The 13,002-nt window shown below is 42.3% G+C and overlaps 1 protein-coding gene across 1 annotated transcript in view; it reads left to right on the top strand.

Annotated features, from left to right (window-relative positions):
* Positions 1-3,753: 3,753 nt before the first annotated feature.
* Positions 3,754-13,002, top strand: part of LOC124798201 (diacylglycerol O-acyltransferase 1) — a 144,746-nt gene continuing 135,497 nt past the window's right edge. Inside the window, exon 1 of the mRNA XM_047261502.1 lies at positions 3,754-3,921. Within this exon, the coding sequence (XP_047117458.1) occupies positions 3,794-3,921 (128 nt within the window). The 5' untranslated portion in view covers positions 3,754-3,793. The remainder of the gene's footprint in view (positions 3,922-13,002) is intronic.

Raw genomic sequence — 13,002 nt, 5'->3', positions numbered from 1 at the left:
GCAGATTGCTGGCCACCTTAAATGGTTCAAACGGCTCTAAGCACTATGGGACTTAACATCTGAGGTCATCAGTCCCCTAGACTTAGAACTACTTAAACCTAACTAACCTAAGGACATCGCACACATCCATGCCAGAGACAGGATTCGAACCTGCGACCGTAGCAGCAGCACGGTTCCGGACTGAAGTGCCTAGAACCGCTCGGCCACAGCGGCCAGCGCCACCTTGTCCGCCAGATAATTTAGGCTATGTGTGTAGAGAACAATAGCCGTACTATCTCACTTGGGGTAATGATCGAGGACGGGTCGTGCGATGGGTTGGTTGGGTTGTTGTGGAGGAGACCAGACAGCGAGGTCATCGGTCTCGTCGAATTAGGGAAGGACGGGGAAGGAAGTCGGCCGTGCCCTTTCAAAGGAACCATCCCGGCATTTGCCTGGAGCGATTTAGTGTAATCACGGAAAACCTAAATCAGGATGGCCGGGACGCGGGATTTAACCGTCGTCCTCCCGAACGCGAGTCCAGTGTGCTAACGACGGTCGTGCGATGTTTCGTACGTATCTCCTTTTAGAGTGTTTGCACTTTCCCAGTAACCGTATCTTACTAATAAATCGTAGTCTGCCATCTGATGTATCTACTATTGAGCCTATGTTATAGTTCCATTTCATATCCCTACAAATTGTTTCCCCAAGTTATTTATATGACTTAATAGTTTCCAGTTGTGACTCACTGATATTTAAAGCGTAGGATACTGCAAGTGTTGTGTTTTGGGGAGTGCACAATTTTAGTTTTCTATAAATCTGAATAAAGTTGCCCTACTTTTGCACCTCTTTGACATCTTATCTAACTGAATATTCGTGCAGCTTTTCTCAGACGGTACCTCATTACAAATAATTGCATCAACTGCCAAATGTCTTCGGTTACCATTAACATTTTCTGCTAGTTGGTTCAAATGGCTCTGAGCACTATGGGACTTAACTTCTGAGGTCATCAGTCCTCTAGAACTTAGAACTACTTAAACATAACTAACCTAAGGACATCACAAATATGCATGCCCGAGGCAGGATTCGAACCTGCGACCCTAGCGGTCACGCAGATACAGACTGTAGCGCCTAGAACCGCTCGGCCTCTCCGGCCGGCTTCTGTTAGTTCATTAATGAACAACACAATCATACTTTCCTGGGCTACGGCTAAATTGACTTCAACATCTGCGTCCCCCCTACCTAGAAACCTTTAGGCAGTCACCAATTTCGTTTGATACCGCGTATTATCGTATTTTCATTATTAAGTACTACTGTGATAACGATTAAAAAACTTTTCGAAATTCAAGAAATACTGTACCTATATGACCACTGCTTTGGTGTACGGCTTTCATGATGTCATATCAAAAAAATGCGAGTGGTCTGTCACAGCACCTCATGTTTCAGAATTCACGGTGGTTGGCATAAGGCCCCTACCTAGCTCTAACTTATCAACCCCTACCTAGCTCTAACTTGTCAACCAATTTTCTGGCAGGCAACGTCCCAACCGACTGCATACAGTTACTACAGCGTCGCCCTGTTGTGATTTGTTTATCTTAAGTTCAGTATTTATGTTGGTTTAACACGGGAACAGAAACGTCACTGTATGGAGAGTGTTACGGGAGAACCAGTTGTTTCCGTACCATGTACAGCGTGTGCAGGCACCATCAGCAGCTGATTGGCCTCCACGGGTATACTTCTGCGAATGGTTCATCCAACAATGTGTCAATGCTCATTTCAGTGCAAATGTTCTCTTTACGGATGAGGCTTCATTCCAACGTGATCAAATTGTAAATTTTCACAATCAACATGTGTGGGCTGACGAGAACCCGCTCGCAATTGTGCAATCACGTCATCAACACAGATTTTCTGTAAACGTTTGGGCAGGCATTGTTGGTGATGCCTTGATTGGGCCCCATGTTCTTCCACCTACGCACAATGGAGCACGTTATCATGATTTCATACGGGATACTCTACCTGTGCTGTTAGAACATGTGCCTTTACAAGTACGACACAACATGTGGTTTATGCACGATGGAGCTCCTGCACATTTCAGTCGAAATGTTCGGTGACCGATGGATTGGTAGAGGTGGACAATTCCATGGCCTCCACGCTCTCCTGACCTCAACCCTCTTGACTTTCATTTATGGGGGCATTTGAAAGCTCTTGTCTCGTATTGTGGACGGCTGTGATACAATACGCCATTCTCCAGGGCTGCATCAGCGCATCAGGGATTCCATGCGACGGAGGGTGGATGCATGTATCCTCGCTAACGGAGGACGTTTTGAACATTTCCTGTAACAAAGTGTTTGACGTCACGCTGATACGTTCTGTTGCTGTGTGTTTCCATTCCATGATTAATGTGATCTGAAGAGACGTAATAAAATGAGCTCTAACATGGAAAGTAAGCGTTTCAGAACACGTGTCCACATAACATATTTTCTTTCTTTGTGTGTGAGGAATGTTTCCTGAAAGTTTGGCCGTGCCTTTTTGTAACACCCTGTAGATTGGACTTCTTTTAACACCTTACTAATGAAGCGGGTAAAGACTGGACTTTTTTTAACACCTATACTAATGAAGCACTTGTGCTTAATGAATTAATGTCCATTAAATGTTGATATTTCGGTTTTTACGTTTAAAAGTATATTAAAGTATCGGAAATAAAGACTAAAAACAGAAATACGGAAGGGCGACGGACTTTATTCTCTTTCTGTCCCACACGAAACCATTATAGATTCGTTCAAAAAATGAAAAAAAGTGCTTCATTTCTTGCATCTACATTGCTATATCTCTCGTACGACGTGTCCCACAAACATTTGCGGTCTTTAAATTTCTCCAGAAATTGTTCTTAAAGATTCGTCCACCTCATATCATCTTTTGTATATGAAGGGCTTATTTCAATAGTAGTACAAGTCCATTTTTATTCATTCTGAGATGCAGGGTCCTAAAGTTAAATGAGCGCTGAAAACTCTGCAGTTGAGATACCAGAAATATACAAGTATATACACGTGAATCTGCAGTTGAGATACCAGAAATATTCAAGTATATACACCTATACGTGAATATTTCTGGTATCTCAACTGCAGAGTTTTCAGCGTTTATTTAACTTTAGGACTCTGTATCTCAGAATGAACAAAAATGGACTTGTACTACGATTGAAATAAGCCCTTCATATTAGAACAGCATTTACTCCCGCGCGCAGTGACAAAAGACGAACTTCTGTCGGGCGGTTGGGACGACAGCGCTTCACACGGTACAATTTGTCGTAAAGAATGGCAGGACTGGGGTGGGGGAGGCGGCACTGTCGGGTTTTCCGATAACGTGGTGAACGGAAGCTGGCCGATATGGGAAGTTCGTCGGTCGGTCTGTCGAAACGCATACAAATGTCCAATTTGTCGGTACGACAGCTGGTCCGTTGGTGGTTGTGTAGGGTCCTGCAGCAACATCCAAGTGTATTCAGCTGTTTTCCGATAACGTGGTGAACAGAAGCTGGCTTCTGGAAAACGTAAAGCGCCCGCGGATGCAACGTTGGCCGGGCCACGTATGTTTGTGTTGCGTGGCCGTTGCGTCAGGCCGCCTTCGCGGGGAAAAGTGTGCTGTCTGCCGGCTAGCGGGACGTTGAAGGGGGTGGGTAGGGGAGGGGGGGGGGGGGGGAGGAAGCGGGAGGACAGGTGGTGGGGGGCGCTGTTGATACGGCTGTGGCAGGCGCGGCAGCCGCCTGCTAGGGAGACCAGTGAGGCCGAGCAGCAGTGGCGGGCGCTACAGTGCTAGGCTAGCTATGGCGACGACGACGGCGATGGGCGAGGCAGCGACGCGCGTGCGCTACAGGCGCACCAAGAGCGTCACCAGGGCCGAGGAGATCCAGCACGAGGAGGCCAAGGCCAGGAAGTCGCAGCCCGACAGGCCGTAAGTGTCGCTACGCCACTCTCCAGCCTAGCAGCGGCTGTTTACAATACAGCTGAACGCGTGCGCCGACGGCGCTGCGCCGCAGCTACACTTTCACGCCGCGCAGTCACGTGCGGAGATGAACTAATCCGAGCACGCACCATTGCATTTCACGTCCGTGCTACGAGAGCCGTTAATTAGTGCTGGATCTCTCCTGATTGACTGTAAACATCTGCAACCATTGTGATATCCACTTCCGTACCGCCTCTTAGTCACATCGCTGTTGATCGAACGTTAAGCCCTAATCTTCCTTCTTGAGGGGGCGTTCCAAATACCTCTTTCACGGCCAAAACTTTCCTCTGAACTTATCGCTTGCTAGGAGGTGACCTGGTTTCTACGGTTCGTTGCCGCAATACTGACGAACCATCGTTCTGTTTCAAAACAGATCACTGGGGGCAACTTCTGCGCAATGAATGTTGTCAGTGAAAGACAGGCTAGCGAGACTGTTACTGGTATATATGTTGCCGATTTAATGAATTCTTACAAATACAATTGGGAAAGAATTTCTATGCGGAAAAAAATTGACAGATGAAAATATTGTTGCCATCTAAATTTTTCTTTCTCGTAATAGCTATTTACTATTACTGTTTCCGTTAAAGTAGCCTAGTGTGTTAATGGTGTATGTCCAACCAGAATTTTACAATTGGATTCTTAGCGTCTAGAGTTCAAATTCTTATACGTACTTTCATCCATCCGTTCGTTTATCTAGCTTTCGCATGTTTTTCAGTACTTAAACCAAATTCACAGATGCTTTCTGTAACAAGATTGACTGATTTTTCTCTCCCAGGTTTGCCCAACTAAGCTAATGCGAAGTCCTTAACCCTGGAACACTGAAATGGGGGGAGGAGGGGAAGACGTGTGAAATTGCTACTAAATGATACTCTAGTTTATTGCTCGACATTTTATTTGAAAGGAAGGCATAATTTATAGGTTATGATAAATGAAAAGCACCAGTTTGCTTTTGTTCTACAGTATTATTTTGTGTTAACCGGTTTTCGGCTTAAAAGGCCATCTTCGGACATTATAATGTTCTACCAAGAATAGATCTCCAACGGTATGTTACATAACAAATAAAGTATGTCTTGTTTAATGCCCTACTGCAGCCGCAGATTTTGCGTAACACGGAAGTATCAGCACGTACATATCCTTCGCAAACGTGAATGGCACTTTAAATTGCCATGAATTTGCCATTGAGCAATTTTTCTCTACCTCCGTCCCCCTCACAAATTAGGTCTTGCAAACACATGCAAGAACGACATATCCTCTGGTTCCTACGTAAAATGACTAATAATTTATAGCCAAGCCTTCCAATATTTGGAAGAGAGTTGCTTTGACTCGGCCAACAAGTTTTGGGCCTCACCCGTGCAGGACAGCTTGAACATACTTTCGTTACATTAACACTCCCGTAGCTTATCTTGTCCTGTTGTTTGTCCGTCGGAAATGATTCATCTTGCCTTGGCACAGAAACTGCACCGCAACTCTGGAGTTCCCAGTAAGGGACGGAACCCGCTGTAGTCACCGGCGACAGTCCCGTACGACTTTTTAGTGCGGCCCACATGCCTAGTGACACGCAGAGTGGGGAGTTTTTCTGCTAACTGGTTGTCACGGATCAAAGTCCTTCGGTACACAGTGTGGCGACCGGTTTAATCTTATCTGGCAGGAATTTGACCGGCGATTTGACAGGTCGCGTCGGAAACGGTTTCTTCCCGGCCTGAGAAAGCATCAGCGCATCGTATCCACGATGAATTCTTTTACAGTGTCTGTCGAGTTAGGCTCTTTTCCCGTAATCCTAACCTAGCCCTAGTATTCCCCAGATAAGATTTCGCGTAAGACTTCTGTTTATCAGAAAATGAATTTCTACAAATGCGAGACTATACCCAATTACCATTGATTATTCGTTAGCGTATTTAGTGATAAACTTCTTCAGTGTCCGCAGGCACGGAAGTGAATTTCTATACCCGAATTAAGAATGTGGCAGTTAAAGTACTGCAGCTCTGGTGCATATCAGGAAGAAAGTCTGCAACTTAGGCTACCTGTTCAGCGAAAGTTGACAAAAACTGTCGTGTTCAGAAACGTCAGTCTGTAAGATAAAGTTTATTTGAAGTATCGACAGTGTAGACATCTGATAGTGCGAATTACTCTATACGCTAGAGAACTACCAATTTTCAGTATATTATTCCGGTCAGTGCTCAAGAGCCCATTGTGGCTTAATTTGAGGTTTTAACAAGATTGAAGGCGTAGTTGTCTCCGCAAAATCCCTTATTCTCCCAAGGATAGACTTGTTTTGATAGTTACAGTATGCGCTCGACTGACGTCATAGACGCCACAGTAGTTCCGTAGAGCTGAAGAATAGTGGTAGCGCCAATTGTTAAAGGTACTTTGACGTAGCGAAACGAGAGGAAAAAAAAGAATTGCGCTGTGTAAATGAGGGAAGAAACGGAAAGCGTGTATTCATGTCTAACGGGAGCAGAAACCGCCGATATTTAGCTTAGAGTCGTAAGCCTGCAATGCTTAAATGTTGATGGTTGTAGGTACGATACATAATAAAGAACTAAACCTGACAGCTCTTGGCGTAAAACTGAGATGAAGCCAAGAATTTATTTATTGCCAAATAATATACCTGTTACCTGATGTTTTAAAACAGGTCTACATCTTACAATTTTCTTGTTTAATCTTTTTGCAATTTTTCTTTCACCTACAACATTTACAAAAATACTTTTCAAAATAACAATTTAAGGTTGAAATATAAATAAGAATGTAGAGGCCGAAACTCTAGTCTGAACACTGCAGTGCATTTATATTAAAGGAGGTATCGCCTTAAGTTGTAACAACCCGAAAATAGGCCAGTTCAGCCACTTAGAGGGGGGGGGGGGGGGGGGGGAGAATAAAATTGCACGAAGATGCGGACACACACTAAGGCTTGGCAGTCTTATCAAGTACACGAAACACTCAAAGTTGATTATCGTCACAGCGGCGTCCTCATTTATCAATTTGTGTGCGCGCAGGGAACCACCATGCGCCAGTATCCCAGCTTCTTCCAGGTTTCTGCATCATCTAAAGAGCTTTTCTTGCGGATTGCAGTAAGAGTAGGTGTTTGGGGCATAGTCTCTGTCTATGGGCGCTTCTTTTTGTGCGTCCTTTGGCGTTGTCAGCGGGACGATGTAACACGGCAGCAGAATTAGCCTATTTAGGAAGGGCACAGCTAAGGGTGTAAAATGGGTGTCTGCATTTGAAGGGCTGCGGGTGCAACTCATGCGAGTTTCGCATTGGGCCACGAAATCGTTTTGACATTTCACGACAAATGGCTGTAGGAGCACCTGCTACTAAACAATATCCATTACATGAGCGTCCACAGAAGTTTGAGGAGGCGGGTTTAAAGTAGATTACTTTTATCCTTTTAATTAGCATGTGTAAACATCTTTTCATATGTGTATGCCACTTTCTTGAGTCAATAATCTGAAATTACTCGTATCCTTAATCATCAAATCGAGGGTGTTAAACGAATTATGAAATGTAGAGAAAATATCAATAAAAAATTAATCCTATTCCTAAAAGTCGCAGAAAATTAAAAATATAAGATGAAATAGCCAAAGACTGTTCCGTTGGATACCAACACAACTAATAAATTAATGATCCTCAAAGTAGAGGAAACAGAGTAACTTCACTTTATGCGTAACTGTGTGCCACGTCGCTATAGCGTTAAACAGAATACTTAACTAGAAGCTGCAGAGAATTCTGAAATTCACAAATCTATTAAATTGTTGTTACTTATATATGTTGTACTAAGATATCTAAGTTTTCGTTCTCATTTGTGAATAAACTAAGTTTTCCACAAAATTACCATTCTTGGCGGTAAATCTTTCATGTTAGACGACTGGTACCGCAAAACAATCTTTGCTAATGAAATATTTCGTAAATTGAAAAATGTTGTCCTAAGACCATTTATTGTCGTTTTTAAACTTAGTTGAGATAAGAACACGTTGGCAAATAAACTTATTCAAACGACGAAATTATTAATCTCCACTGTTAAAATGATTATCTCCTGCACTGTTGTAAATCAGATAATATAGTTACCCTCTTGTTTAAAGTCAGAACTTGTGTTAGAAAATCTTTCAGTGCTAGGCACAATATGGAACTGTTTACTAAAACAGATAAATTCGTACGGTTTTATAGGTTTTTTCTTTTACAGCTCCAGTGTTTAAGGAATAATCAAAAGCAATGAGAACAAAACTGCGATACAGGGCCGTCGGCGATAGTCGGCTCCCAAACAAGTAAACGAAGCCTTGTTCTGATCAACGCTCGTTCGACATGAAACACCGAAAATAAACATTTTGTAATTATTTTCCAAGTCATAATTGATAAAACGCATTAAACATGTCTGAGTACTCAGGATGCAAAAACAGTAGTGTAATGGAAAACTGTTGTAGCACTGGAAGTAATTTCTAATCTTTTGCCACTGACAGTTATCGATAATATGCGACAAACTTTGAACCATTTGGTCTAGCGTCTGCCTTACGGAGAGCTGCGTGTAGCAAAAGCACACGTTTAACCTCGTATATTGTTTCCAATTTGCTCCTGTGTTCAAAACAGTAGGTATGAGTTCCATCACAATAACTTTGACGTGAGCGTCGTCCAAATTATACAGAATGTGTTCTTAGTCTTCATACGGCAGTTACTGTCCATCTAAGTCACTTCAAAGCGGCGACATGACCATCAGATAAAAGTTGGCAGTATACAGTCCCTAACAATCTAAAAGCCACATACAGTCTATAGCAGTTTTGTTTCAGAAGGTGCCCAGTAAAAGAATCTGTGTTAGAGACACGTAACAGAAAGAGCTCCAGTACGGTGGTTAATGTTGTAGTATTCATTAAATAATTCATTCAGCCTTTCGCTACGTGTTTTCGTTTTAAATACAGATCATACCGTATCCTGTCAGAACTCTGTTAGCAGAATAGTGCAGTCCTTCGAAGAATTATTTGTTTCAGTTGTTGTAATCCCTAACATTTTACCTGAGGAACTGCGCACAGGATTCCAGTCTGTGGCCCCTTTTGGTAGTTTGTTCAGTCTCCTACTGTCCTCGTGCCGAGTTGGGACTGTAGCTAACGCACGAGACTCGCAAATTTGTGGATTTCAAATCCATAATTGATTCCCAAAAACGAATGAGAAGAATGCTGAGTGTTTCTGTAAGGGAAAGTGACCAGTTTCTTCTACCATCCTCTACTCCACCTTGTGCGCAGTCTCTAGTGACGGGATAAAGATCAATTTGCGAAGTTCTGAAACTTTGTAGCAGATCCAAACTGTATGCGGACCAGGATTCAAATCCAGAACTTTTCCTGAGCAGTGTTCTTACCTAAACTACCAAGGCACGACCCACCCTCACATCTCTCCCTCGTACATAACAAGCGTCACAGAATTTCTGCTGCACATCTTGCCGGGCCAGCAGTCTTGGAAGATAGAATTCTGCGAAGAAATGGCTTAGCCATCGCCTAGGGGGTTGTTTTCAAAATGAATCTTTCACTCCACAGCGAAGTGTGCAATGTTCTGACATTTCCTAGCAGAAAGTAGATACACCGACATGAATGAAGCTGTGAGGGAGGGTTCTGAGTAGCGGATGTATACCTCAGCCCTAAGAAAATGACTCGACGAAGTCAGGGTTCCGGTTTAGAGTTCTGACCCCGTAAACAGTTTGAGTTTTAAAAACAAGCACGCATTCTACTGCAAAGTCAGGTTCATTTTGTAAATTTACTCAAGCAAATTTCCGGAATACTATTTCACAGCTAGTAATTGGTCTTGTCGATAAAGCACGTGCGAGAAACATCTGAAGATAGTGGGGAAGTGTTTCTAGCTGTTGAACACTGTGCGCGAATTCCTTCTCAAAGAGGACGCATTCTCTACTGCCTAGAATGTTTTCTTCCAAGCTAAGAGGGCAAGTGTGGACCCGAATATCGTAATGCAAATTAAAGCCACAATTGGCAAGACAAGAGTCACAAAGCTACGGAAAGAAGACTTCAGCAGATCAGCCGTCACCCTCCAACAAATGACCAATGATGGAGTCAAACACCGAATGTTGTTTGAAAAAATATAACGCAGAGAAATTTGGGGATTTCTGCACGCTGAATGTTCATTGCCAACGTTGACCTCAAAACAGGTCATCGACCTCAACTGATAACCTAGTCTACTCCCCTAGTTAGATAAGTTTAAAGAAATGATTTATGTCCTGTTTTGTATTACACGAACCTCCTTAATCCTACGTGTGCTATGCTGTTACATCGAGTTATCTTGTAGTTATACATGTTTTGCTCTTAGTGTGTCTACTTCCTTTCCAATTTTCATTGGCTCCAAGTCCAAGCGATGTTTCAACCAAAACCGATTGTCGTGCGGTGCACTGACTACGATAAGGCACTGATAAACTGCAGTACGCCTGGTCGGTGAAAGGAAAGCTTATAAAAGTCAAGACAGAAAAATACACAGTGATTCTGTCTCAAAATATTTTGTCACCAGCAAACACTATATCATCACATTTTTGCCAAACTGCCAGGCAGAAACAATGTTAAAATAATTATAATGGACAACGGAAACCACAAATTGTGCTTTGTTATAGTCGGTGCGATGTTCTCCGAACGAGGACTGTTTTAGGAAGTTCGCACTCAATCCAAAGAAATCTCACATCAGAATTCGAAATTCTGAAGGATTTTCTCTGGCGGACACTAACAGCACGTGCAAATCCGAATACACCTACAATGTACTTTTCTCTACTTGTAATGTGATCTTCAGGATTTCGATAGACTAACTACTGTAATTGATATACCCAAATAACGTGGTAGTAAAATAAATTCTACGTTCTGAGAAGCCTGATTCAATTTACTTCGCAAAATAGATAAGTATTTACTACGTTATCGGTGGTTAAAGTAATTTTTAATCAGATGCTACTTCCAATAGAAAAGCATAGGCACTGAGTTAGACATTTGCGAACTGGAATAGAACAATTTTTCATTTTATGACGCAGCAGCATGATTTGATGTTCCCAAAGGCCACTTTGATTTTTAAGTTTCGCGATACTGAAAGAAATTTGTATCGGACAGTTCAATGGTGTTTTGGACGACGAGCACATGCATACTCATAAGAGAAAACATATTCAAACATTTTAAATTTAGGCACACAAATAAGTTACCCTGCTTCATAAACTCTTCCGTACATAGTTTTATTAATACGAAGATACGTTAGATTAAGTTTCAGGCAAATCAAAACGAATGCATCACGTTGTATCTTCTAAGCCGTTCTCAGGAACTTTCGACAATGTGTTTCTATGTGCAGCCAAAAAGCTTGCAAATGTTAAAAAGCCGCAGTCTTGACTGAGAGCTGCAGCAACTAATTTACGGTAGTGGACGCAACGAGACATAGCAAAGATTCCAACCAGCAGTCATTCGTTACGTACACAGAAAAGGATTGACCGAAAATCAGGCCCACGAAACACGGCAGTTGCACCGGATACACATGCACCATTCTGTGTGACAGTGGAAATGTACGAAAATGAATTCCAACAGGCCCAGGAGCAGAACTAACACTGCATTCGCCAAGGGCGACCGTAAGCGGTTACAAGCCCGGAACAGCAAATGAAATACTGACCTCCCAAGGGATGACTAACAATTGACACAGATCTATGAAAGTATATCAACGAAGACGTTCAACTTATCCTTAATTATGTTCTGGACATGGGCAGTACACGTTGACACTTCATCTGAAGCGGATTTGGCTTTCTCAACAAAACCTGAAACTCCCAATGAGATTCGGGTAAAACCTGCTAGTGTGTCGTCACTATAGACGAAACATTCGTTACCTGAATACAAATGCTAATTTCTTCAATGTAAAACACCTCTCTCCCGTTCCCAAAATGGCAAAACCGCGGGGAAGCGCATGAGGCTAATCTTCTGAGATCCGAATCCGTGCCTTGCCGATTAGTCAGCATAAATTCTGTGGACGGATACAGTGTTAACAGGACACTCTTCCATGTCAAGCGGAATATTTTGTGTAAAAAGTACATTGGGTTTTCTAAAGGATACGAATAATATTGCAACGTCGGCAGTATAAATACACAACTGTGGCCATGGACAAAGTGCACTATGTACCGCGTTCCAAGATCTGTAGAAACATCATGTGCCAGAAAAGCTGTCCTTTTCACATCAGCCTACTGAACAAACGAGTTGACAGTGAAATTACAAAGACGAAAATAGGCAATACAGTAAAGGTGTATATAGTTAGGTCCTGACAAAGGGACCTAACATTACGGATCTCACGAGTAGCATGCGCTAGTGGCAACAAGAGAGTATGCGCAGATAGTATCGACATAACAACGTTCACGAAGTGAGATAGCAGGTGCAAATAAGACATATCCCTTAGATTTCAATTTTGACAGCACGTGGTCACAAGTCAAGATTAGATATTTCGTGTATGATAAATTTATTAATAGTGCATAACAATGTTTCATTCCGACAGCGCGTTAATTCTGTAAATATTAGCTGTTCCATTCCATCTATTTCGACAATTTACTAACAAATGGTCAGGGTAGTAAGTATTATATTCAAATGCTTTACGTTTTTATGTTGTACATTCTGACATGTTCCACACCCTAGAGAATCATAATTTGTTTGGTCTATGGAACGAAAACTGAATCTAATCTAATAAACTAATATGCCGCTACCTTTGTCACAATTACAAGTTTTTCCAAACAAAACAGAAGCCAGATGTTGCAGTGTTATGTTCATTGTTTTACTGTTTGAAGTGCGTCCTGTCAGCTCTGGTGTGTGTGTGTGTGTGTGTGTGTGTGTGTGTGTGTGTGTGTGTGTGTGTGTGTGTATCTGGCTTCTGTTTTGTTTGGAAAAACTTGTAATTGTGACAAAGGTAGCGGCATATTAGTTTATTAGATTAGATTCAGTTTTCGTTCCATAGACCAAACAAATGATGATTCTCTAGGGTGTGGAACATGTCAGAATGTACAACATAAAAACGTAAAGCATTTGAATATAATACTTACTACCCTGACCA

This window comes from Schistocerca piceifrons, chromosome 5 (assembly GCF_021461385.2).
Source record: "Schistocerca piceifrons isolate TAMUIC-IGC-003096 chromosome 5, iqSchPice1.1, whole genome shotgun sequence".
In the NCBI taxonomy this organism is placed as follows: Eukaryota; Metazoa; Arthropoda; class Insecta; order Orthoptera; family Acrididae; genus Schistocerca; species Schistocerca piceifrons.
This window is presented reverse-complemented; position numbering and strand designations above follow the sequence as displayed.